We start from the raw sequence: 27497 nt of genomic DNA on the forward strand, positions 1-27497 counted from the left end.
CCTTCCAAAGAAATGCAATATTTTAAATCTGGACCCACGGGGCACACTTGGAAAAGGCAAAAAAGGGCAATAAGGCTGCAACTAGGGTGAGGCAAGAGAGACCTTTAAGGTGCAAAATTTAAGGAGGCACTCACTGTCAGGTGTAAGACCTAGTCCTGGGCAATAACGCCATGTAGAAGTCATGAGATATGTAGAAGAGAGGTGAGTGGGGGAAAGGAAGTGCAGGAAACTGAAAATTGATACTGACTAGAGGGAAAGCCCTAGAAGTGACACAGATCAGACCGACAGAAAGGAGAGAGGGTAAGAACCTACAAGTGGACCTGTAAGTACGGCACAGCATCTCTTTGCTTCACCCATACTTGCAGCCTGAATGAATTAACTCTCAAGTTCAGCCTGTTTCTCTCTGTAATTCAGATGCAGCTGATGCTCCAGTCCCTGAGCACCTGAGCCAGTGTCAGAACCTGACACTCTACCAGGGCTTCTGTGCCATGAAGTATGCCATCTATGCCCTCTGTGTAAACTCACACCAGCACTCCCAGTGCCAGGACTGCAAAGACAGCCTCTCTGAGGACGTGACCTCAGCTGCAGAGCCAGCAAATGACTCTCTTTCCTCCCCAGGTACGGCACTTCCCTCCATCTCTGACGTAAGCTGGTAACTACCTACGGTAGTGCGTGCTTTGTGTGTTTACCCTCTTCCATCAAGATTGGGAGTGAGGTGATGGCCTTGGTTTTATTTCACCCAGAGATAGAGTTTCATCCATCTGTCAGCCTCTGAATCGAAGGGACATGGAAAAAGCAAGTGATTGCCTGTTTTAACCGAGTCTGATCACCCAGTGTGGTGTTTTCCAAATGCTTTTTTTAAAAACTGTATTTCACGGTAGGAATGGCATTTTACATCCTACTCTAGTTTGCACCTAGGTATATAATTTGTGTGTTTACATATGTATGTGTATATACGTGATCTACAAACCAAGTTTTAAAAACAATGCTTACTTCACAGAGCACACTCCTGATTATTTTTGTTTCCTATTTCATCTTTTTAAATGTAGCCTTCTAAGGTGATTTCATAGGTCATAGCCTACAGTGTGAAAAGTACCAACCTAATGGTCCTATCCTCTCTCATTTTTCTTAATAATTTACAATTCCTTAACTTGCCTTCTGTGACTAGTGGTCAGTTTTCCCTCTCTCCTAGCTTTGGAATAGACCTTTACCTCTTAGCATGGTCATTTTTGCCTATTAAGGATTTCTTAAGAGATCTAGGTAGCCATGATCATCTCTTTTTTTTTTCTTTTTTTGGAACGGAGTCTCGCCCTGTTGCCCAGGCTGGAGTGCAGTGGCACGATCTCGGCTCACTGCAAGCTCCGCCTCCCAGGTTCAAGCCATTCTCCTGCCTCAGCCTCCTGAGTGGGTAGCACTACAGGTGCCCGCCACCACACCCAGCTAATTTTTTGTATTTTTAGTAGAGACGGGGTTTCACTATGTTAGCCAGGATGGTCTTGATCTCCTGACCTTGTGATCCACCCTCCTCGGCCTCCCAAAGTGCTGGGATTACAGGTGTGAGCCACCGCGCCCGGCCCACCATGATCATCTTTAGTGTAAAAATAAGTGGAAATAGAATTGAGGAGTAAAGTGTCTGCATGTTACCTTCATTCCTGGAACTGAAATATGGAGTCCTTATCAGGGATGAAGAACAATGTAATATTCACAAAGCAGATACAAAATAATGAGTTTTCAGTAAGCTGTACTTTTTTTTTTTTTTCCTTTGAGACAGAGTCTCGCTCTGTTGCCCAGGCTGGAGTGCAGTGGCGTGATCTTGGCTCACTGCAACCTCCGCCTCCTGGGTTCAAGTGATTCTCCTGTCTCAGCCTCTTGAATAGCTGGGATTATAGGCTCCCACCACCATGCCTGGCTAATTTTTATATTTTAGTAGAGATGGTGTTTCACCAGTTGGCCAGGCTGGTGTCGAACTCCTGACTTCAGGTGATCCGCCCGCCTCGGCCTCCCAAAGTGGGATTACAGGCATGAGCCACTGCCCATGGCGAGCTGTACTTTCAAAATAGCAAAATCTTTCAGCAAATCATGACGAGACATCTTAAGAAGTCTCTCTTATTCTTCTCACTGTAACCTCAGGTCCCTTATAATTAAAAAATAAATAAGGCTGGGCGCGGTGGCTCAAGCCTGTAATCCCAGCACTTTGGGAGGCCGAGACGGGCGGATCACGAGGTCAGGAGATCAAGACCATCCTGGCTAACACGGTGAAACCCCGTCTGTACTAAAAATACAAAAAATTAGCTGGGTGTGGTGGCGGGCGCCTGTAGTCCCAGCTACTCCGGAGGCTGAGGCAGGAGAATGGCGTAAACCCGGGAGGCGGAGCTTGCAGTGAGCTGAGATCCGGCCACTGCACTCCAGTCCAGGCGACAGAGCGAGACTCCGCCTCAAAAAATAAAATAAATAAATAAATAAATAAGCTAAAGTTGTGAGAATGTTTGACTCTGGGAGGTAATGTTTCTAATGTTTGCATTCTCCGTCTTCTCTTTCTCTGGCCTCTTCTCTTGTACATGTTTTTGAAGGTGCTGCAAATCTCTTCTCAACTTACCTGGCCAGGTGTCAACAGTATCTGTGCAGTATTCCTGACTCTTTGTGCCTGGAGCTTCTGGAAAACATCTTCTCATTGCTTCTCATCACCTCTGCTGATCTTCACCCAGAGCCTCACTTGCCTGAGGACTATGCTGAGGATGATGACATTGAGGGGAAGAGCCCCTTAGGTTTGAGGTCCCCATCAGAGAGCCCTCAGCACATAGCACATCCTGAAAGGAAGTCAGAGCGGGGTTCCCTGGGAATCCCAAAGACCCTTGCTTATACAGTGCCAAGCTGTGTGAAGGCAGAGCCAAAAGACAGTTACCCAGGGCCTCATAGGCACAGCTTTTTGGACTTAAAACACTTTACTAGTGGTATCAGTGGATTTCTGGCTGATGAATTTGCAATAGGGGCCTTCCTCAGGCTTCTCCAAGAACAACTGGATGAGATCAGTAGCCACATTCCCCCTGAGAAGCCAAAGCAAGAAGGTCAGAGCTGCTCAGGAAGCAGAGATGGACTGCAGAGCCGCCTGCATCGACTTTCCAAGGTTCTCTCTGAGGCCCAGTGGAGATACAAAGTGGTAACAAGCAACCATCGTTCAGGTGAGAGGAGGGTGGAACTGGTGGGACCAGAAGGTGGGGAGGGAGAAAGATCCTGGTTATATGGGAGAGAGCTAGGAGTACATGGGAGTCACCCTGTAACTCAGGGCATATCATCACCGTGGCAACCAGTGTAGAACACTGGGTTATGCTCCGTGTCTCAGAGCCCAGTGCAAACCTTCCCCCACCTATTATGCCAAGAGGGGGCCAAATCAAAGCTGATCACTCTCCTGTGTGTCCTATTGGATTTGCTCTTTCAGAGGAGCAACCTTCCCGAAGATACCGGCCTGCCACACGGCACCCCAGTGTCCGCCGGGGTCATCGGACAAGAAGGAGCCAGGCAGGTAATCTGAAGAGCTCATTCCCATGCACTAGGCAAGTGGTGTAATGCTACTTGTCTAATACTCTTTAAGAAACAGCACATGGTCAAAGACAACAAAAGTGTTGTAAAATTATCCTATTGCCACTCCCTCAAGGTAACCCTTGTTAATAGTTTCCTGTGTATCCTTCCAGAAATTTTCCATGCAATATAAACTTGTATATCCTTTTATATATACACATGCATTATACTATATATTGAGAACTGCAGCTTGCTTTTTTCGTTTATTTCTTTTTATATATACAGATGTATTGTACTATAAATTGAAAACTTTTTTCACTTATCATTTTAAATACTGCTTAGTATTCCATTGTCAAAAACACCCTGTTCATGTACTTTTAAGTCTCCAGTTGTTTACTATTATAAACAGTGCTGTAGTAAACAACCTTATACATGTCTGTGCATACTTGTGTAAATATAGGATAAGCTCCTAGCAGCAGAATTACTAGGTTAGATGTATGTGGATATAAAATATAGATAGATATTACCCAGTTGCCTTAAAAATAAGGTAGACCAATATGTATTTCTTTTTTTCTGTAAGAGTTAATATTAAGTATTCATTGTATGCCAGATGCTGCTCTACATTCCTTATATTTGTAATTGTTCACTTATTTAATCCTCACAATACTATGAAGTAGGTCTTATTATTTTTCCCCTTTTATTTTTATTTCCTGTTTTTTTTGTTCTGTTTTGTTTTTTGTTTTGTTTTTTGAGATGGAGTCTCCCTCTGTTGCCCAGGCCAGAGTGCAGTGGTGCGATCTCAGCTCAATGCAACCTCCACCTCCTGGGTTCAAGCGATTCTTGTGCCTCAACCTCCTGAGTAACTGGGATTACAGGTGCGCGCTGCCACAGCCGGCTAATGTTTGTAATTTTAGTAGAGACAGGATTTTGCCATGTTGGCCAGGCTGATCTTGAACTCCTGACCTGAAGTGATCTGCCCGTCTAGGCCTCCCAAAGTGCTGGAATTACAGGTGTGAGTCACTGGGCCCGGCCTCCCTTTTATTTTTAGTTGGCATATAATAATTGTACATATTTAAGGGATACACAGTGATATTTCAATATGTTTATAAAATGTGTAATGATCAAATTGGAGTAATATCTTATCTATCACCTCAAACATTTGTCATTTCTTTGTATTGTGAACATTCAAAATCCTTTCTTCGGCCGAGCACGGTGGCTCACAGCTGTAATCCCAGCATTCTGGGAGGCTGAGGCAGATGGATCACTTGAGGCAAGGAGTTCAAGACCAGCCTGGCTAACATAGTGAAACCCTGTCTCTACTAAAAATGTGAAAGTTAGCTGGGTGTGGTGGTGGGCGCCCAGCTGGGGAGGCTGAGGCATGAGAATCACTTAAACCTGGGAGGCAGAGGTTGCAGTGAGCTGAGATTGTGCCACGGCACTCCAGCCTGGGTGACGGAGTGAGACTCCATCTCAAAAAAAAAAAAATCTTTCTTCTAGCTTTTTGAGAATATATAATAGGTTATAGTTAACCATATTCATCCTGCAGTGCTACAGAACAGCAGAACTGATCCCTCCTGTCTAGCTCTGATTTTATATTCATTAATCACCCTCTCCCTATCCTTCTCTCCCTCCTATTATTTATAGTTCTGCAAGCTATATGTGATTGCCTATTTGCACATACTCTCATCAGTCAGTAGTATGAGATTTTTTAAAACCTTCACCAGTATACTTAATATCATAATGATGTTTCATTGCTTCAGTAGTATTTTTTTAGTTTTGAGATTGAATATCTTTTCATATATTTATTGGCTGTTTATATTTTTCTGTAAACTGCCTAATGTCTAAGGTCCATTTTTCTCTTAGGAATCTCTTTCATGTTGAATTGTAGAAAGCTCTTTATACATTAAGGAAAATATTTTCTCATGATGTGCTATTATTTTTTCTTTATTTTGCCTTTTGATTCCACTTATGGACTTTTCTTAGAGAAGTTAATACAAGCATATTATGCAGGAGTATTAAATTTTTAGAGAATCAAGTTTTCATTATGGCTTTTGGTGTTGATCTTTTAAAAATTAAAAGGAATTCATGAGGATTTCCCATGGGCTAAACAGTACTAGGTGTCTTGAGGGAGGTAAATGAGGCACAAGCTAGGCTTTTGACTTCAAACAATTTGTAATGTACCTGCTTAGACAGTATACATGGAAAGTTTAAAGTGACCTGAGGCCCTGCTTGAAAACAGAAGAAATGTCTTAAAACAGGGTATCAGCATGACCTGCAGATGTAAGGGCAACAGATTTCATAAAGGAGTTGACTCTTGAACCAAGCTCCAGAGAATGAGTAGGCTCTAGCTAAGTGGCAACATGAAAGGTGAGCATACTGAGTGGGGTGGAGGATGCCATGAGAGAAACCTTCAAGGTTGAGTTACTAAATCCCTTAAGCTGCTACATTAATTGGTTTGTGTCAGAAGACAGAGTTTGCATCCACTTGACCCATTCAGTACAAGAATGCACAATCCATCATCTCTTTTCTACAGCTGTTCCTTCTAAAGGGCTTCCAAACAGTGAACTGAGGGGCCTCCCTTGCATGAGGCTGAGACAGCCACTCGAATGAGCATGCTAAGAAATAGTGAGCCACTGTTAGAAAGCTCTAGCACGTTAGGAAGCCTGGTGTTGAGAAGAGAATAAGCTTTTTCTCTGAGACTTTGAATATCATGGTCCGTGGCCAGCCAGGTCTTAGACTTTGGTTCCCTACATTTTTTTTTTTTAAATAGAGATAGGGTCTTGCTCTGTTGCCCAGGCTGAATTGCAGTGGCACAATCATAGTTCACTGTGACCTTGAACTCCTGGGCTCACACAATCCTTCCTGCCGCAGCCCCATGAGTAGCTGGGACTACAGGTGTATGGCCCCTTGCCCAACTAATTTGTTTCTAATTTTTTGTGTAGACAGGGTCTTGCAGTGTCGCCCAGGCTGGTCTCAAACTCCTGACCTCAAGCTATCCTGCTACAATGGCCTCCCAGAGTGCTGGGATTACAGGCGTAAGCCACCACACCCAGCCAGTTGTCTGCCTTTTCAAGTGTGAAGATACCTTTTTCTATGTGAGGAAATGTTGTGTCCCTACTACTTCCTGGTCATAACAGTTGTGCTTTTATTTTTTCAGAATACTGCCAGTGCTTACTGAGCAGGTGCTGATCACTGACCCCTAAAAATAAATTGAAAGTTCGTAGGGCTCTGAGACCCACAGGTTAGGAACCACTGGTATAGGCTACTGCCCAGGTGAACGCTGTTGTCATATTCAGCCCACCCTTTGCCTTTGGTCTGTAGTAGGTTGTGTTTTGCTGTAGAAGGAGCAGCAGGTGTCATAGTTACTCATTGTCCTCTGTCTCTAACTACACAGATCTTGGCTGTCAAGCCAACTTCACACTTCCTACTCTGTAAGGAGCTGATGATTGACTTTCTATCTTCTTCCCAATACCCGTAGATGGCCAAGACAGAGGTTCCAGCCCATTCCTGGAAAGTACAAGTAGTGAGCCGAGCACAAGTACATCAGGTATGCAGATTTCCACCAGTTGCCAACTTTGAGCAGCTTTGCCCTGGTATAGAATTGCCACACACCATGGTGTAAAGCTGGGATTGAGCAGTCAAGGTTGTTATTCAAGGTTGGCAGATGGCCAGATTTTAGCTGAGAGAAGGGAAAGGATTTTTTCATTCTCAATTTAGTTATCCAGCAACAGGGAGAAATAGAGGTAAATACTCAAAGAAGGTAGTTGGCATTTAACATCTTGTATTCAAAGATGGTAGCACAGGTTTGCCCTTCATTTGAGGAAAAATTAAGACCTATTTACAGACCTTTTATAGAAGGACGTTGAGGAGATAAAAGTTTGGTGGTAGGTGTCAGCAATATAGCATTTCCTCAATTCCTCTTGCTTCTCTGGCCCCACACATTCTTGTGTCCCAACAGAGGGAAGTCTGAGTGCCGTGTCTGGGCAGAATGAGCTGGACAGCAGATTGCACCCCCTTCCTCAAAGTTCACTCCTCCCCATGATGTTCTCCCCACCTGAGTCACTGCTGGCATCCTGCATCCTTCGCGGAAACTTTGCAGAAGCCCATCAGGTAAGGGGAGCCTAGGCCATACCTTTTCAGCCCCTGAACAACTTAGCATCAGGTAAGGCTCGGAGCATGTGCAACCAGAGCCACCTGGGAGCACTGAGGGGTCCGCATCAAGCAGAAGCAGCAGAAGCAGGAGGGGGTTTCCATGTGCCCAGGCCCAGTCTTCAGCAGGGCGGATTGAAAGATATTGAATTGTTTGTGGTTCTTAATATAGCAGTGTTTTAAAAAGGTAAAAGAAAATATTCAGCCACATTCCCACCACTTAAAAACATGGAAATTTTTGTTTCTCTCCTTGACTCCTTCTCTGAACATATACATGGGTTTTTGTTTGTTTGTTTGTTTGAGATGGAGTCTTGCTCTGTTGCCCAGTCTGGAGTACAGTGCCACAATTTCTGCTCACTGCAACCTCCACCTCCCAGGTTCAAATGATTCTCCTGCCTAAGCCTCCCAAGCAGCTGGGATTACAGGTGCCCACCACACCAGGCTAATTTTTATATTTTTAGTAGAGACAGGGTTCTGCCATGTTGGCCAGGATGGTCTTGAACTCCTGACCTCAAGTGATCTACCTGCCTCAGCCTCCCAAACTGCTGGGATTGAGCATGAACTACAAACTACAGGCATGAGCCGCTGCACCCAGGCCATGTTTTTATCTAGTTTAAAATTTTAATACAATTTCCTTTTCCTGTCTTTTTTTTTTAATTTTTGACACAGAGATTTGCTCTTGTCGCCCAGGCTGCTGGAGTGCAGTGGCGCGATCTCAGCTCACTGCAACCTCTACCTCCCATGTTCAACTGATTCTCCTGCCTCAGCCTCCCGAGAAGTTAGGATTACAGGCATGCACCACCATGTCTGGCTAATTTTTGTATTTTTAGTAGAGAGAAGGTTTTGCAGTGTTAGTCAGGCTGGTCTCAAACTCCTGACCTCAGGAGATCCACCCACCTTGACATCCCAAAATGCTGGGATTACAGGCATGAGCCATTATGCCCAGTCTCAATAATAAATAGAATGCCAGTTCAATATACAAGAAGTATGGAGAGCTGGCAGACTAGAATATTTGTATTGTAGAGAGAAAATAGCACTGGAATGGTAATCAGAAAGACTCTGAACCTCTCTGAGCTTTGGTTTCCTCATTTGAAAACTGGAGTTAAATATAATACCTGGTTTTTCTACCTCATAGGAATGTTAAGAGGATTATGTTTTAGCTGTGAGGAATATGAAATCCTCTACTGTTGATTAAACTTAATAGCATAAAACAGTACTCTTCTAATGTTTAAAACCCTCTTGGCATATTAATGATACTTTTACTGGTAGTAAAGTATTTGGTAGTTTATCTACTTAACATGTAGATCAGAATTGTTCTTTCATGTGAGTTCAGTTGCTGAGGAATAAATCTAGGGAACTCTAGGTGATAGGACAATTTTTACTTAACCTTCTCTGATCATTTTAGATCTTACACTTTAATGATAATTATGATCCTTGGAGGAGGATAGGACCCTCCCCAGCCCCAGCCTTTCTCTTTCTTTTCTTTTTTTTTTTTTTTTTTTTTTTGAGGCAGAGACTCACTCTCTCACCCAGGCTGGAGTGCAGTGGCTCAATCTTGGCTCACTGCAATCTTCGCCGCCTCCTGGGATCAAGCGATTCTCCTGCCTCAGCCTCCTGAGTAGCTGGGACTACAGGTGCACACCACCATTCCTGGCTAATTTTTACATTTTTAGTAGAGACAGGGTTTCACCATGTTGGCCAGGCTGGTTTTCAACTCCTGACCTCAAATGATCTGCCCTCCTTGGCCTCATGAAGTGCTGAGATTACAGACACAAGTCACCATGCCAGCCAGCCCCTCCCCAGCCTTTCTAATGCTCAAATCCAGAGGAATTAACTAGGAGTCCCAAGATATTTTACCCCTAAATATCCTCCACTTCTCCTCCTTTTCTTGAGCCATGGTCTTTTTTTTTTTTTTTCAATAAAACTTTTATTTTTTGACCTGGATACAGACAGAATAAGTTGTACATATAAGAAAATGCCAGAAAGTATTAACAAGAAAATAAAATTACTTTTAACCCTATAGTATGGAACAACCAATATTAAAAATTCACTTTTTTGGCTAATATTTCTCCAAAATATGTATGACTTTTATATAGCTGAGATTATTTCCAATCTAAAACTTTATATCATGCATTTTTACATTTTAATATTAGCATTTGTCTTTTAACCTTGATTTTAGTGACCTTACAATAGTCTGATCAAGTAGCTGCATTTAACCCTGTTGCTCAAGATTTAGATTATTTTTAACCTTGTAATAGTTGTGATATATAGTGCCAAGGTGATTACGTTTAGGCATTAAGCCTTTTGAATTTTTTTTTAAGAAAGTTCCTCATAAAAACTGCTGAGTCAAAAGATGTAAACATTTTTAAAGCTTTATGGATTGCCAAACTGCTTTTTAAAAAAATTGTGATACTTAATGTTATACTACCTCCTGAGGATTTATTTTTGCACTCTGTTATTGTGATAGATGCAAAATGGTATTGTGACTTAAATTCCTAGATTACTGACAAGGGAAAATATATTTTCCCATTTATATATTAGTCATATATATTTCCTCTGAAATTGTCCACATCTTTTGCCTATTTTCTACTGAGGCTTCGGTGGTTTTCTTACTTTTATGAATTATTTTTTATAGTTGACCTGCTCTTCTAACATTCAGTGCCCTTCTGACCCTACAAAGCACAAAGACATCTTAGGACCACAGTCTAATGGTTGGCGAGATCTCCTATCTGTGGACATTCCCTAAATCAGTGAGACCACACTCTCCCTCTCCCATGACAGGTGCTGTTCACGTTCAACCTGAAGTCCTCACCCAGTTCAGGGGAACTGATGTTCATGGAGCGCTACCAGGAAGTGATCCAAGAACTGGCCCAAGTAGAGCACAAGATTGAAAACCAGAACTCAGATGGGGGTAGCAACACCATTCGGAGAACTGGCAGTGGCCGCTCAACTCTACAGGCCATTGGCAGTGCTGCGGCAGCAGGTCAGGCTTCCCTGCTAACACCATAAGTGGTGAGGTGGCTGGGAGAGGGGGTAAAAGGGGAGAAACCACCAAAATCCTATGCTCCTCATGAGGGTGAGCAGAAATTCAATACAGGACACCTGCCTTGAAAAATAGCAAACCTGATACATCCAGTTTTCCAGTTGTGCCCATCCTCCTTGCCCAGGCTGTTCACATACCACCACTCGACCTTTTGCATTAAGCTTATCCTGTGTGATTTCAACGAAGACTGTGAATGCTCTTTTTAACATGTGTTTTGATGGCCACTGTCTCTGGCTTCAGGAAATGGTTAGGAGTTTATTTCCTTCCCGTGTAATTACTCAGGGATAAAGCATATTGTTTTACTGTTCTATAAAGTGAAGTTGAATATTAAAATGTAGGGCTGCCGGGCGCAGTGGCTCACGCCTGTAATCCCAGCACTATGGGAGGCCGAGGCGGGCGGATCACGAGGTCAGGAGATCGAGACCATCCTGGCTAACACGGTGAAACCCCGTCCCTACTAAAAATTACAAAAAAGAAAATTAGCCCGGCGCGGTGGCGGGCGCCTGTAGTCCCAGCTACTCGGGAGGCTGAGGCAGGAGAATGGCGTGAACCCAGGAGGTGGAGCTTGCAGTGAGCTGAGATCTTGCCACTGTACTCCAACCTGGGCGACACAGCAAGACTCCATCTAAAAATATATATATATATATATGTTAGGCCCTAGAATTCACAGGTCTCGATTTCCCAACCTTGGATGCACTGCAAAAGAGCCCATCTTTTCATTATTTCTCGAAGTTGGACTCTTGTTCCACATTTTCACAACTCTTACTGACCTAGGCTCTACATACCATGGTACCATCACATATTGCTCCCTATATATTATCCCAGAAATTTTCTATGCCTATTCATAAGAATATACACACATCATTTCTGTTTTTAATATAAGTAGGCTCTTAGGACAATACTACAGTCTACCTTGCTTTTTAGCAATGTGTTCTAGAGATCTTTTCTGATTAGCACACGCAGATCTATATCATTCTTTCTGAACTTACTTTGAGACCCCATTTGGCAGAAGCCCTCCCTCATCTGGACCACTCTGAGTTTCTCTTGGTCTTCCTTTCATGCCACTGTTTTGAAGCTATAAGAGCGGGCCATAATGATAGTGCTAATATACATAGAAGATACCCTGTGCAGATGAACCTCAAACAATTTTAAAGTAACTACTTTACCTAATAAAAGTTGTAGTGAGAATCATTTTCACCCCTTGCTTTTTATTCCACTGCTGGGCGGCCAGGAATGGTGTTTTACTCTATCTCTGACGTGACCGACAAGCTGCTCAGCACCTCTGGAGACCCCATCCCCACACTCCAGGAGGACTTTTGGATAAGCACGACTCTAGTGGAGCCCACTGCTCCCCTGAGAGAGGTTCTGGAAGACCTCAGTCCCCCTGCCATGGCTGCATTTGACCTAGCTTGCTCTCAGTGCCAGCTCTGGAAAACCTGCAAGCAGCTTTTGGAGACGGCTGAACGGCGTTTGAATAGTAGCCTTGAAAGGCGGGGTGAGTGTGCTGTGTTGGCTGTATCCCTTCATTCTTAAATGAGATGGATTTCTGAGAGTCTTGATAAATTGTCAAGGAAGAAAGCAGTTATTGGAGGAGACAGATGGTCAATGGATTATGAAATTTTGTCACATACAATCTGACGGCATAAATACAGTCTGTTGAGAGACAAAATAGACATAGCAATTTGGGGAAATTCTTTATTGAATTATAGGTGAATTCAAAGAAGAAATATACATTTTAAAATGGTGTCAGTGGAATTTGAGCCTTAAGACTGCATGCCCTCTCCTTGGTGAACTTCACTTAACCTAAAACTTGAGACCTTCTTGAATTTGTAATCCAGTTGTAAGGGAAAACTGAATGAGTCACAGTTGGAGGGAAATCATACATTGAGGTCAATAATAGTGCAGAATATGCATACGGAATTCTTAGAGAAATCAGGTATGTGAAGGCATAGGTATATGAAGGTAGAATTAGGCAACGTTCTACTCCCCATACCTGTCCTTGCTACTTGCACCAAACATTGGAAGGACTGAGTAGTGGAGGAGAAAGGAACCTGTTCTGCTTTAGTAATATAGAGGGAGAAGTGGTGAATAGGTTATGATGTGAGTAGCCCCTTGTGTCTGGGGTCCCCAAGCCCACCCCCAGGTTCAGTGATTCTCTAGAAGAACTCTCAAGAATCAGCCTATCATCATAGAGCAAAGATTTATTTCAGCAAATGGATATAAGGAAAAATCAGCAAAGTAAAAAGGCTCATAGGATAAAATCTGGAGGAAACGAGGTGCAAGCTTCCAAGAGTCCTCTGCCTGTGGAGTCACCCAGGGCATGCCTATGCCTATTTCTCCAGCAATGAGTTGTGCCAGCAGTTGCAAGGTGTTGTATATAGGGAAGCTCATTAGAGACTCAAGGCCTGAGGTTTGTTTTTGTTGTTGTTGTTTATTTTTTTATTGTTGTTGTTGTTTTTTGAGATGGAATCTCGCTCTGTCCCCCAGGCTGGAGTGCAGTGGCTCAAGCTCAGTTCACTGCTTACTGCAACTTCCACCTCCTGGGTTCAAGCTATTCTCCTGCCTCAGCCTCCCAAAGTGCTGGGATTACAGGCGTGAGCCACTGCGCCCAGCCACCCAAGGTTTTTTTTTTTGAGGACTGGTGACAAAAACACCCTCTGCGTAGCATGTAGCAAATTCCGGGTTCCCAAAATGCAAGCAGGTATTCAGCATAAACCACATTGTACAAAGAGTTTAGGACCAGTGAGCCACTGTCATTATTTAAGGAAAGTTTTATATCAGCATAGGAAACTTCTTACCAGCCAAGTCCACAGTGCCAGCCAAGGGCCAGCCTTGCAAGCAGATGTTCTAAGGATAGCAGTGTCAAGCCTGCTGTTTAACTCTTTTCTCTACACCCCTCCAAATCACCTCTGAGCTGTTGGTTAAAATGTCCTTTAATGTTTACATAGTCCTTCAAAGAAAGTACACAGTGGCTTATACGATGCTGTTTTTGTCCAGTGATCTGCCCTTCCCCTCATCTAATACTTATATCCTAAAATAAAATATTATTCAAGCTTGTAATCACTGAAACAGTTCAGGTCAATCAATAAGGAATTTTTTTTTTATTTTTTGTGGGTGCATAGTCTGTGTATATATTTATGGAGTATATGAGATTTTTTTGGTACAGGCACGCAATGCTTAACAATCACATCATGGAAAATTGAGTGTCCATCCCCTCAAGCATTTAGCCTTTGTGTTACAAACAAGCTAGTTAGACTCTTTTAGTCATTTTTAAATGTGCAATTGAATTATTATTCACTATAGTCCCCATGTTGTGCTATTAAATACTAGGTCTTATTCATTGTTTCTAACTTTATTTATTTATTTTTTTTTTGAGACAGAGTCTCACTCTGCCACCCAGGCTGGAGTGCAGTGGCACCATCTCGGCTCACTGCAGCCTCTGCCTCCTGGGTTCGGGTGATTCTCCTGTCTCAGCCCTCTACCCCACCCTCCAGTAACTAGAACGACAGGGTGTGCCACTATGCCTAGCTAATTTTTGTATCTTTAGTAGAGAAGGGGTTCACCATCCACCCACCTCGGCCTCCCAAAGTGCTGGGATTACAGGTGTGAGCCACCATACCCAGCCTCTAACTATTTTTTATGCTAATTAACCATCTCCATCTTCCCCCACCCATTACTACCTTCCCAGCCTCTGGTAACCATCCTTCTATTCTCTATCTCCATGAATTCAGTTATTTTGATTTTTGGATCCCACACATAAGTGAGAACATGTGGTGTTTGTCCTGCTGTGCCTGGCTTATTTCACTGAACACAATGATGTTCAGTTCTATCCATGTTATTGCTAATGACAGAATCTGATTCTTTTCTATGGCTGAATAGTACTCCATTGTGTAAATGTACCACATTTTCTTTATCCATTCATCTGCTGATGGACACTGAGGTTGCTTCAAACTCTTGGCTATTGTGAACAGTGCTGCAAGAAACATGGGAGTGCAAATATCTCTTCAATATACTGATTTAGGAATTAATTTAGTGACTACTGTGTTTCCAGATTATCCTGAGCATGTGGGAGTATAGGAGAGATGTAAGGAATAATCTGTGTCCATTAAGTTGTTTATAGTGTGGTTGGAGTGTCAAGATACCACTTACAGCGATTAAAGAAGACATGTGATCCCCACTCAGATTCACAGCTGAGGGCAGTACCAAGACAAATCCCCTTGGCTTGGGACAGCAATTCCATAGGAGTGCCAGAGATTCTGAATCTTCTGATGTTGTTGACAGCTGAGGCATCTTGCCAGCAGCAGTTCTAGAATCTCAGGCATGAAATAAGCCAAGTATACTGGTTGTCACCCAAAATAGCACAGCATATATTTCCTCCTTAATATTGGAGAGGATAAAATTTCACAGGTAAATACAGGACTGAGTGCCAATCTCTGAAAACATTTCTTTTTTTTTTTTTTTTTTTTTTTTTTCTTTTGGCATTCCCTCTTCCTTCATCTATTTCCAGGTCGACGAATAGACCACGTACTCCTAAATGCTGATGGCATTCGAGGTTTTCCAGTTGTTCTTCAGCAAATCAGTAAGATTCTCAATTATCTGCTTATGTCAGCCAGTCAAACCAAATCAGGTGAGTTGCTTTTTTCTCTTTTCTTCTCCTGGACTTGGAACATTAGGTCAGCAGCAGACTTCACCTTTTCTTTCTCATTTGCTTTCCATAGAGAGTGTGGAAGAAAAGGGAGGAGGCCCTCCACGGTGCAGCATCACTGAACTGCTTCAGATGTGCTGGCCCAGCCTAACCGACGACTGTGTTGCCAGCCACACCACCCTCTCCCAGCAGCAAGATCAGGTCCTTCAGTCACTGAGAGAGGCACTAGAGCTGCCAGGTATAAGGCTGTCTGTCTGGGAACAAATAAAAGTCAAACTGGGGAAAGGAAATAGCTGAGAGTAACAAAGCACTTTGGAGCAGAGGCTTGGACTCCAGAACTGGGCTCTATCATTCCTTTAGTTAGCCAGGGCATGTCTCAATGTCTCATAACTTAACTTCACCTGTTTTCCCACCTCTCAATTGAAAGAATGGTGAACACTCCATTAGCTGATACATTTTTCTCATGATGAATGAGAAATATAGCCAGCAGATGCTCAGTTAATACTGATGAACCCTTCCGCAACAGATTGCTGTGTTCTTCATAAAGTTGTTCCACCCCAGAGACAAGGATAAAAACAGAACTATATACACCAGAGTAATTTTATACACTCCAGACCCAAAGCTCTTCCTGGCTGAGAATCACTTGTCCAAGTGACTGACTTGGGATTTTATATTTGCCTTGTAAGTGTAGTGCCCAGGCCATCAGATGCCCCAGGCAGTGCATAGGAGGCCCAGTTCACATATCCACTCAGAAATCGACCCAAAGCTGGACTCACAGACTAAAGCCTGTGTCCTTTCTCCTGCCATCCTCCTCTTAGAGCCCAGGACTCCTCCACTCTCTTCCCTGGTGGAGCAGGCAGCCCAGAAAGCTCCAGAGGCAGAGGCCCACCCTGTGCAGATCCAGACTCAGCTCCTCCAGAAGAACCTGGGCAAACAGACCCCAGCAGGCAGCAGACAGATGGACTACTTGGGCACCTTCTTCAGTTACTGCAGCACCCTTGCTGCAGTTCTCCTTCAAAGTTTGAGCTCTGAGCCTGGTAGGTAGCAAGAAAGAGGCAATAGATTCATGGCAGCTGCAAGTGTTCAGGGCAAGGAAGAGAAAAGACGCACGATTAAAAGACTCTGGATACAGCAGTAGCCAAGAACAGTAGATTTGTGAGGTCCTCCTCTCTTAATCATCTCTGGCTATTTTACTCATCTTTATGCTAGTATAGCTGTATGAGAGTACTCAATTAATTTTCTTGGAATTAGTGACTCAAAAATATCTCTGTCAGACCTGTGGTCCACTGTGGATTTGAGGGGCCAGCAGAGGAATCAAGTCTCTGATATGAGTACCAGATGCTTTCTGAAGTTCACAGAGTAAGTACTACATGCACTTCAGTCGGGTTGAAGAGAGCAGGAGTTAGCTGTCTGTGCCTAGACGTGCCCACTGAAGTTCATCTGGGATTGAAAGTCTTTAGAGCAGTGGTAAGATATAGATAAACTTGTGGTCAGGTTCATGTTGAGAATACCCTTTACCTAGAATGAATTATCGGAAGGATCTCAATACTGTCTTCATCTTGACACTGTACTTTTTTTCTCGATTCTGGGAAACAGGGCTCTGAACTCTTACAGTCAGTGGTGCAAACAAATATCATGTTCTTTACCTTTGCAGATCATGTGGAGGTCAAGGTAGGAAATCCCTTTGTTCTGCTGCAACAGAGCCCTTCCCAACTGGTGTCACATCTCCTGTTTGAAAGACAAGTTCCCCCAGAGAGGTAGGAGCCACCTCCATGCAAGTCAGTCAGCCATGGGCCTTCCTGATGATTTCATCAAGATAGCCAAGGGCTCAGTGCGGTGGGGCTTGGGGTTAGTACAGAGAGTGGGGATTTCTTCCAGACTGAATCTTTTATTCTTACACAACTCTGTGAAAACGTAATGTGCCTTGCTTCCTGCTTTCTCTCTCAATACCTCTAGCATGTATATTGTTAAGTATGAAATCAATTAAGTGACTCTGCACTTTATAAACAGGCAAAAATCCAAAAATTCGATAACATGATAGTTGATTAGACTGTAGGAAAACAGCATTCTCAGAGAATGCAAGTGGGACATAAATTTGTACAGCCTCTATAGGAAGGCAGTTTGTCAATATTTATTTAAATTGCAAATTCATATGCCCTTTGATTTAGCAACCAGTTTGGACAATTTATCCTACAGCTTTATTATACATAAGTGATTTATGTGCAAAATCATTTCATTGCAATCTTGTATATAGTACCAACAGATTAGAAAATTCATTGTCCACTAACAGGAGCCTAGTTATGGTTCATCTGTATAATGGAATACTGTATAACTGCAAAAACTAAAGAGGGTCCTCTCTGTAGAGGGATATGGATAGATCTCGCACATGTGCTCAGTGAAAACACAAAAGGCAGAGCAGTATGTCTAATAGGCTACTTTTTGTGTTTTAAAAAAAGAGTGTAACGATTAGGAATTTTTATTTACATTTGCTCATATAAGCATAAATAAATTGTAAGACTGGGTAATGGTGCCTGTGTATTCAAGCCTTGTATGCCCTCTGCTTCTCTCCTTCCAGACTGGCAGCCCTTCTGGCCCAAGAGAATCTCAGCCTAAGTGTGCCGCAGGTCATCGTCAGCTGCTGCTGTGAGCCCCTTGCTCTTTGCTCATCCCGGCAAAGCCAACAGACCGCCTCCCTCCTGACTCGTCTGGGTACTCTGGCCCAGCTGCATGCCTCCCACTGCCTAGATGACCTCCCACTTTCTACACCGAGTTCCCCGAGGCCAACTGAGAACCCCACATTGGAAAGAAAGCCCTATTCCTCCCCAAGGGACTCATCACTCCCAGCCCTCACCTCCTCTGCCTTGGCCTTTCTTAAGTCTCGCTCAAAGCTCCTAGCTACGGTGGCCTGCCTGGGGGCTTCCCCAAGGTTAAAGGTCAGCAAGCCCAGCTTGTCATGGAAGGAACTTCGTGGCCGCAGGGAGGTGCCTCTGGCTGCAGAGCAGGTAGCCCGGGAGTGTGAGCGCCTTCTGGAACAATTCCCTCTGCTTGAGGCCTTCCTTCTGGCTGCCTGGGAGCCCCTGCGGGAGTCCTCGCAGCAGGGGCAGAGTCTGGCAGTGAATCTCTGTGGTTGGGCCAGTCTTTCTACCGTTCTCCTGGGCCTACATTCTCCCATTGCCCTAGATGTACTGACTGAGGCTTTCGAGGAATCCTTGGTGGCCAGAGATTGGTCCCGGGCCTTTCAGCTCACTGAAGTGTACGGGCGAGATGTGGACGATTTGAGCAGCATAAAGGATGCAGTCCTGAGCTGTGCTGTGGCATGTGGTGAGCAGAATGCTATGCCTCCCTTTTTCACTAGTGGTAATACTTCGTATTCACTGGGTATATTATCACCTTTAAACCTCATGGTAACTAGAGAGAAGCCCCACTATAATCTCATGTTATTAAGAGGAGACCAGGGCTCAGAGGGGTTAGGAAATTTACCCAGGGTGGTAAGTGGTAGAGTAGAGCTTAGAACCCAAGTCCACCTGACTTTAAACAGGCACTCATAACCAGTATTCTCAACACTGTATATCATAATTCTTGTGAAATTCTATAGACTACAAATGTTTGGGCCCCATCCCCAGAGGCCCAGGACTTTGTAAGCCACAGTCTTGCACATAACTACCCAGCCCTTCCAGTACAGCATGAAAGCAGCCAGCGTCAATATATAAAGAAATGAACATGGCTATAGTGTAATACAACTTTATTATGAAAGCAGATTGTGGGTCTCTTTAATGACCACTGCTTTGAAAGCTTCCCAGGAAATATTGACATGTGATCAGAGTGGAAAGCCAATGAGCTGTAACACTACTAGGATTTCCTAGCAGTGTTGTAGCAAGAGTTGGGTGTGATGTAGGGAATGACTTTCAGGTAGGAGGTTTGGCTCCCTTTGGAAAGGAGAAAATCCATCCTTGAAAAGGTGGAGAAATCCACTGACTGGTTGTGTGGTCTTAATTGCTTGGAGTCTGTTTTTTGTATCTCCAAGATCAGATCTGTGAAATGGGTGTGGAAGAGAGAGATCTAAGTCATGATGACAGAGAATATCCAGGGAGTGAAACTAGTCTATCTGGAATAACTTTCTAGTGGTTATGTATGGCACAGGGTGGAAATTACAAGGAAAAGGAAAGTTTCACTGACAAAGTGAGTCTGAAACAGTCCTATATGTTCAGCATGCCAAGACATGGAGAGCTTCGTCTCTTCTGTCCTTCCTTCCTTTCTCTTTCCTTCTCTTCCTTCTGAAAGTCTCATGACTGTTATCAGGTTTACCTAAAGATGAACATAGGGTAGAGATACAGCATTTTCCTTGTCATATAATGGTTCCAAGTGTAAAAACTAGTTAAGATCACATGCATCTTAAGGATCCTCCAAGCTCCTGTTTTATGAAATTGAAGAAAGCCCTTTCTCAAGAAGTAACATGGACTTTTGAGCTCTTCAGGTCCCATGCTTGCTGCCTCTGAGCATCTTTTTTGTCTTATAGACAAAGAAGGTTGGCAATACCTGTTTCCTGTGAAGGATGCATCTCTGAGAAGTCGGCTGGCCCTACAGTTTGTGGACAGGTGGCCCCTGGAGTCATGTCTGGAGATTCTGGCCTACTGCATTTCAGACATGGCTGTCCAAGAAGGACTAAAATGTGAGCTACAGAGGAAGCTGGCGGAGCTGCAGGTGTATCAGAAGGTATGGGCCCTCGCATCAAGAGAAAGGAAATGGGCTTCTCACTCTATGATCAACCCCAACCTATTCTCGTATGATGGGGGACTTTAAGAAACAGAAAACATAGGCCTGGGTTTTGCTTTGCATCTGGCTTCAGTTCTTAGGTGGACAGCAGGGAGGCCTCCTAGCTGGTTCCTGTGTTACTTATTTCTGTAATTTTAAATACATTGTATGAAGTGAGGGTAAAAATAACAAAATTAACATTGGAATGGTGTATTACGGTCCAAAAAGGCTTTTTCACATGTCTTTTTGACCTCTGTGTATGTTTTTTTATATTATATCTTCTATAAAGTTTGTTTTAAATTTCAGCAAAATTTCAAGAGCTATTTTGAAAAGATGCATGAAGGTGACAATTTCAAAAGTGAAAGATTCTTGTGGCATGTTGGTTATGTTAAAGCTCAAGAGGCTTAGGGAGACAAATTTAGGAAGCATGGCTACATAACAAGTACAAAATAGATGCTAATTTTCCAACATATCCTTGGAGCAGACAGAGTCCAGGAACCCTATCAGAGACAGTGAAAATGGCAGGTGAAAAAAGGTTTATTTTTATTCTTCCTTGGCAGTTTTCATGCAGAGCTAAAATGTTGTATGAAAGGCTATTCCACAGAGCATTCAAGCCAGAAGAATATCTTGGGTGGAGTTTGGGGTGGAGGAGCATGGGACAGGTGAACCCCAGAACAATCTGGGAAGCATGAGAGCACTGTCTTCACTAGTGAAAGGCCCCAGTCCTGGCCTCCATGTTCAGCCTTCACTTCCTGCTTGTTCTTCCCGGATAGGTTCACTCTGCTCTCTAAATAATCTTTGCCCAATTTGCTCTCTTTTCTGGCAAGTTCTGACAGCCTGACTTTGGGGCAGAGATCTAGGGATGGGCATGCCAGTGACTTGTTCATGGAAGGAGAAGCTGTAGTGTGGTTTGATGGATTTTCCTGTCTTTCCTTAGATTCTGGGTTTGCAGTCTCCCCCCGTGTGGTGTGACTGGCAGACCTTGAGGAGCAGTTGTGTTGAGGACCCATCAACTGTCATGAACATGATTCTAGAAGCACAGGTACCATTTTCCTGGGTGCTGTTCCCCTTCATCCTCCTTTCAGAGTTGCAACCCCTTAGCTGGCTGTATAAGCCCCTTTGTGCATGTCAGTGTTCATTTTTTAAAAAAATAACTATACCACATTCTTTTTTATTGTGAAATTTGCCAAAATCCAGATAAGTATAGAGAATAATACAATTGACTCTTTTGTATCATCACCCTGTGTTCATACCTGAAATTTTCTACATTGTGTATATTAGGTAGAGAACGTATTTCTCAAACTGGAATTGCTGGGTCATCGATCACGAGCATCCTCACTTTTGCTAGGATATTATCAACACACTCTCCAAAACACTTACCCCAGTTACACTCCCACTTGCATTTCCTGCTATTCTATAAACATGTCACCTTTTTATTTATCTTTATTTTTATTATTATTTTTGAAATGGAGTCTCGCTCTTTCACCCAGGCTGGAATGCAGTGGCGCAATCTTGGCTCACTGCAACCTCCACCTCCCACGTTCAAGCGATTCTTCTGCCTCAGGCTCCTGAGTAGCTTGGATTACAGGCACCCACCACCACGCCCAGCTAATTTTTTTGTATTTTTAATAGAGACAGGGTTTCGCCATGTTGGCCAGGCTGGTTTTGAACTCCTGACCTCAAGTGATCCACCCACCTTGGCCTCCCAAGGTGCTAGGATTACAGGCATGAGCTACCACGCCCAGCCCCTTGTTACCTTTTTGGATTGTCCAACTTTTCAGTGTTTGCAATAAGATGGTATCTCATTGTTGTTTTAATTTACATGATTACTAATAAATTTGAAGATCTGTTCATGTTTATTAGACTTCCGAGTGCTAAGTAGGATTTTGTCTACCTTTTAAGAAGTTGACTGTAGATGCTCGTTCAAATGTTCGTTCATTCAAGAAATACTTATTGCATGCCTATTGCCCGTCACTGTGCTAAATGATGGTGAAACAAAAATAGTTAAGCTGTCCTTGCCCTGGAGCGGCTCACATTTTGGGGAGAGAGGTGATGTAAGATGCATCCCTAGGTGACTGCAATATAATATACAAATGACAGAAGTAAGCTCAGATTGTGGGAGCACAGACAGGGCACCTAACATAGCCTGAGAAACAAGGAAGCATCCTGAAGAAGGCAGTCCTAGGCAGGGTTGTGGGGGGAGGACATTCCAGACACCCCTATGTGGGAATATTTGAACAAAGCCCTAGGAATTCTATTCTCTGAAACTTCATCTACAGTTCACAAATTGGGGTTGGGGGGTAGCGAGGGGGAACATGAGTAGAATCCAACCACCAATATGTGTATTTGGCCTTTATAGTATTGGTCTACAGAATTTTTATTTTTTCATACTGACTTTATTGCCAAAATTTTAAAGTACAGAAATTTTATGATTTTAAAACAGTTTTGTAACTTAAAAGTCTGACAACGTTGGGCCTGCCCATTCTTATAGCATGGGTGCTATGTCCTTTAAACAGAGTCTTTTCAGTCTTTCCCACTTCCTTAGAATCTCCCCAGGGTTGACACCAAGTGTCTGTTGCCACATATCATCTGCTATTTTTTCACAGTAGAGCTAAGAGGAAAGTGATAAGAACAGTAAGCCTGCTTCAATCATTTTCATCATAGTGAAGTTCCCATCAGCACTTATAAACATTCCTGGGGCTTTGTAGACTCAAGACTGCTAAGAAGAATCAGGCAGTCATGTAAAGGGATTGAAGGTGTGTGTGTTTCCTTCCAGGAGTATGAGCTGTGTGAAGAGTGGGGCTGCCTGTACCCCATTCCAAGAGAACATTTAATCAACCTTCATCAAAAGCATCTTCTCCACCTTCTAGAAAGAAGAGATCATGACAAGGCTCTGCAAGTAAGCCCCCAGTTCTTTCCATTTTTCTTCTGGGGTGGGACAAGAAGATTAGTCAAATCAGATGGCTTTGTTTTCATGTTGAATCCCATGCAATCTCAGATATGCCTCTTCAGGTCCTTCAGGAGCTGGTTATAGTCATCTTGAGAAGAAGGGGCCTAGCCTTGCATTAGGTGCCAGATGGGGCAGCTGAGTCCAGAATTCTGCTGAATTCTGGTCCTGTCAAAGCCATGGCATTTGTGAAACTACAGAGGTGGTTTTAAAAAAAAAAAAGCGAGTATAGAGAAAGGATTAGTCCAAAATGCGTAAACCTAAACATTCCTTTCTCAAACAAAACAAGGCTGATCTAAGAGCTCTCCTGCATGCCTCACCTTCCTCTTCTACCCTTCAACAATAGCTCCTGCAAAGAATCCCTGACCCCACCATGTGCCTTGAAGTGACAGAGCAATCCCTTGACCAGCACACTAGCTTGGCCACTTCTCACTTCTTGGCCAACTACCTCACCACCCACTTCTATGGACAACTGACTGCTGTCCGACACCGTGAAATCCAGGCGCTGTATGTGGGATCCAAGGTAAGGAGGAAAAGGAGGTGTTGGGAAGACATACCTGAGGGAGAGATTGCGAGCCTAGCTCTTCTTCAGAACTTGCCTTTTCAATGGCTCTTTTGCCAGGCACCTGCCCTCTCTGGCTTGTGCTAGATGAAATCCTTACCCTAGCAGCCCAGTGTATCCTAGATGAGTCTCCTAGACTTGTCATTCTCTTCCTGTCCTGCCTCTGTAGTGAATTCTACCTGGTCCTCTTAAGTTGCCTTTATGGTTTCCATGGCATCTGCTATATCAGTGCTTCTCAATTCTGACAATATGTCAGAATCACCTGGACTTAAAAAAAAAATACCAGGTTATTCACCTCAACCCCAGATTAATTAAAACTGGTCTTGGGATAGGGACTGGACATCTTCCAAAGGGCTTCTGATGTGAGGATTTAAAACGACTGCTTGAAAAACTTGTCTGTGCTAGTGGAAGAGGGTTAGTTGTCTATGTAATTAGGTGAGATAAGCTCTTACCTTTGATGTATAACCTTGGAGACATTAATAGAAGAAACCACCAGCTAGAAATAGTAATCCAGTGAAGCAGAGTTTGAGGAGAGCTAGGGCCCTCTGGCATTCTTCTAATTATTCTGCCTGGCACTCCTATATACTACCCCACAAATAGAACGAGTGCTAGGAGAACCATAAATATAACCACTGACCCACTTACTAAGAGTTAAACCACATAACATGTTCCTTAAGAAGATACACCCAATGCACCATAGCTGAATAGGGGAACCCTTGAAAACCGGCAGTGAACAGAGTCAGTGAACATATTTCAAGCCTAGTGACCGTGACTTCTAAGGAGAACTTAGATTCATTGTTTACCTGTAGGACATAGGAGGTACCAGGTTTCATCAGACCACTAACACCACCTTGTATTTCTCATTCTGAGTAAAGCCTAAAACAAACAGAATGGTGGCATTAAGGGTCAGGGAGACCTCAACCATACCTGGAGGGTCCAGGCCAGACGTCAGCAGGCTACCACCTATGGGCCAAATCCAGTCCCCAGCCTGCTTTTGTAAAGCAAGTGTTATTGGAACACACATGCAACTATCATTTTACCTATGGCTGCTTTCAAGGTACATGTGCAGAGCTGAATGTTTGAGACAGACATTATGGACCATAAAGCTTAAAATATTTACTCTCTGATCCTTTATAGAAAAAGTTTACTAACCTCTCATCTGGTGAAGGTACTTGGGGTACTTCTTAATTACCATCTGCAGAATTTAGTGGGGAGCTCAACTTTCCTTCCTAAAAAACTGCAAGTCTGTTTCAGTAGCTGGCTATGCGCCTTTTGTTCTCATACACCCTTCTCCTTCCCAGTGAGAATCTTGAGTTTTTTTCTGAAATTTGTGTACTATTTTCTTTACTCTATGGATCTACCCCACAAACAGATTCTGCTGACCCTGCCTGAACAGCACCGGGCCAGCTATTCCCACTTGTCCTCTAACCCCCTGCTCATGCTGGAGCAGCTGCTTATGAACATGAAGGTGGATTGGGCCACTGTGGCTGTGCAGACTCTGCAGCAGCTGATGGTTGGAGAGGAGATCGGCTTCACTATGGACGAGGTGGACTCACTGCTTTCCAGATACGCAGAGAAAGCCCTGGACTTCCCATACCCTCAGAGGGAGAAACGATCAGGTAACTGCTAGCATCCTAAAAGAGGATTCTACATGGAGGGAAGAAATGACATGCTGCATTCTTAGTTTTAATTTGCACCCCTTTTAATATTTTGAGTTGATCTAGAGTGAACGAATACACTTCAGGAGAGATAGCTCTTTATTATATAGGAGCGATCTTGGTCTTGGAGGAAGTAGAGTAATGGCCAGAATTAAAAGGTGGTAGGTAACCACTGCATGCATAATAACATAAAGGTGTGGAAAACAAAATATGCTGGAAATGGTGTCTGTCTGGCCTTGATATAGCAGGCTCTTCAGTGCCATCATTTGGTATTGAGAATATGCCTTATTCCCAGGATCACATCAGATATCACTTGTATGTGAGCTGACTCAGCCTATTCTACAATGAAGACACTGAAATAAGTATGGACTGATGTTCCCAGCTAGCTCTTTTTTCTTACTCCCTACCCTCCAGGGGCATCGTTTCAACATATTCCACTTCCCTCTGGGCATTTTTAGTTTTATTTTGTAGAATCCTAGTGTCCATTTCATTATCTCATATGCCTAAATATGGTTTGTTTTTCGAGGCATTTAAGAAACATGCATGCTATGGGCTTAGAGGTACCTTCTCCATTCTCTTAATACCTAGTAGAGTCATGGAATGACAATCAGAGAAGCCAACAGAGCTTTGTTCTAAATGCCTAGGATGGTGAATCAAGATACTTATTATAGAACCATATTTTGTCAGCATTTTCCCTCTCTACAGATTCTGTGATTCACCTCCAAGAAATTGTCCACCAGGCTGCAGATCCCGAGACCCTCCCTAGATCACCATCGGCAGAGTTCTCTCCTGCTGCTCCTCCTGGTAAGAGCTGGCTCTGATTATTCACTAAAATGTTTCAGTTTAGTCTTGCCTTATTCTGTCCTTCAGAATTTTTTTTTTTTTGCTTCTTTTTTTCATTGCCAGTTATAACATTATTAATTGTTTATCTTGGTTCATTCCAGATTTACATATATCTCAAAAGATTCAACATACAGTCAATTATTGTTATTTGTGGAATCCAGAACTCTTGCTCCTAAGGGAAATATGTACATATATACACGTATCTCACATAGATGGTCATCTTAAATCCTAAAAACAGCTCATACTAGATGATTGTATTTCCTTTTTTCTACAAAGGAGGTTCAGAAGTGTTAAGTGACTTGCTTGAGGCCACCCCCACTAACAGGTCCCAGAATTGGAGTTCAAATCCCATTCAACTAGCCCCAGCACTGAGCTTCTTGTACTACCCTGCACTGTCCACTACCACCTCCATCTTCTGGTCACTGTTTTTTTTTTTTTTGAGACGGAGTCTTGCTCTGGCACAATTACGGCTCACTGCAACCTCCACCTCCTGGGTTCAAACAGTTCTTCTGCCTCAGCCTCCCGAGTAGCTGGGATTAAAGGCATATGCCACCATACCCAGCTAATTTTTGTGTTTTTAGTAGAGATGGGGTTTCACCTTGTTGGCTAAACTGGTCTCAAACCGCAGGTGATCCGCCTCCCTCGGCCTCCCAGAGTGCTGGGATTATAGGTGTGAGCCACCACACCCAGCCAGGTCACTGTTGTATAGAGGCTGAAACAACCCCTGCTGGGAATCTGAGTATTGAGTGTTAGGTGACTCAAAACTTTCACGACCACACGTGTTTGCAAATGACCACAAAAGCAAGATGAATATTGTTTTTGAGGTTACAAATGTTAACAAATAAGCAGCTTCACAAATATGCAGTCTGGTATTAATGAGGATTGACTATACTTAGCCCTCAAGTTCATACTGTCACACACAAAGCACAAGCTCCTTGAAGGCCTCAACCATGTCTTAGTCGCCCTTTTCACCACCTCTCTAGTGCCCTGGTCTCCAGCCCCCACACAATGGCCTACTCCCAAAAGAAGCTCAGCCAAGTGTTTTGTTTTGCCAGATGGTCAAAGGAGCAGGATTCTAAGGTCTCTTCTTCTGGGTGCCACTAAGTGCGCCATGTTTTACAGCTCTCTTTTTCTGTGACCAGCCAATGCTGCTCTGCTAAATGAGAAGAAATCTCTTTATGTATCATAAAACAAACTGTGGCATTTTTCTGGCCATACTTTGAGAATTAGTCATGTGTCATGGTAACCAGCCAAGCTGAGGGGAGGGCTCAGCCTTGCAAGTATATTAGCAACTTCATGCATCTGTATAAATGGCAGCCAGAGCAGCTTTGATGGGTGTGTGTGTGTGTGTGTGTGTGTGTGTGTGTGTGAGAGTGTATGAA

General features: G+C 43.4%; 1 protein-coding gene across 2 annotated transcripts in view; it reads left to right on the forward strand.

Annotated features, from left to right (window-relative positions):
- Positions 1–27497, forward strand: part of ZFYVE26 (zinc finger, FYVE domain containing 26) — a 66967-nt gene that overhangs the window by 13853 nt on the left and 25617 nt on the right. For both annotated transcript variants that reach the window (XM_011949708.1, XM_011949709.1), the window contains exons 10-27: positions 415–618; positions 2571–3179; positions 3437–3520; positions 6995–7063; positions 7475–7626; positions 10447–10648; positions 11940–12203; positions 15216–15335; positions 15427–15591; positions 16172–16390; positions 17008–17110; positions 17929–18674; positions 19870–20066; positions 21043–21147; positions 22882–23004; positions 23399–23575; positions 24987–25233; positions 25978–26076. In XM_011949708.1, the coding sequence (XP_011805098.1) occupies positions 415–618; positions 2571–3179; positions 3437–3520; positions 6995–7063; positions 7475–7626; positions 10447–10648; positions 11940–12203; positions 15216–15335; positions 15427–15591; positions 16172–16390; positions 17008–17110; positions 17929–18674; positions 19870–20066; positions 21043–21147; positions 22882–23004; positions 23399–23575; positions 24987–25233; positions 25978–26076 (3885 nt within the window). The remainder of the gene's footprint in view (positions 1–414; positions 619–2570; positions 3180–3436; positions 3521–6994; positions 7064–7474; positions 7627–10446; positions 10649–11939; positions 12204–15215; positions 15336–15426; positions 15592–16171; positions 16391–17007; positions 17111–17928; positions 18675–19869; positions 20067–21042; positions 21148–22881; positions 23005–23398; positions 23576–24986; positions 25234–25977; positions 26077–27497) is intronic.

This window comes from Colobus angolensis, unplaced genomic scaffold, assembly GCF_000951035.1.
Source record: "Colobus angolensis palliatus isolate OR3802 unplaced genomic scaffold, Cang.pa_1.0 Scaffold3, whole genome shotgun sequence".
In the NCBI taxonomy this organism is placed as follows: domain Eukaryota; kingdom Metazoa; phylum Chordata; class Mammalia; order Primates; family Cercopithecidae; genus Colobus; species Colobus angolensis.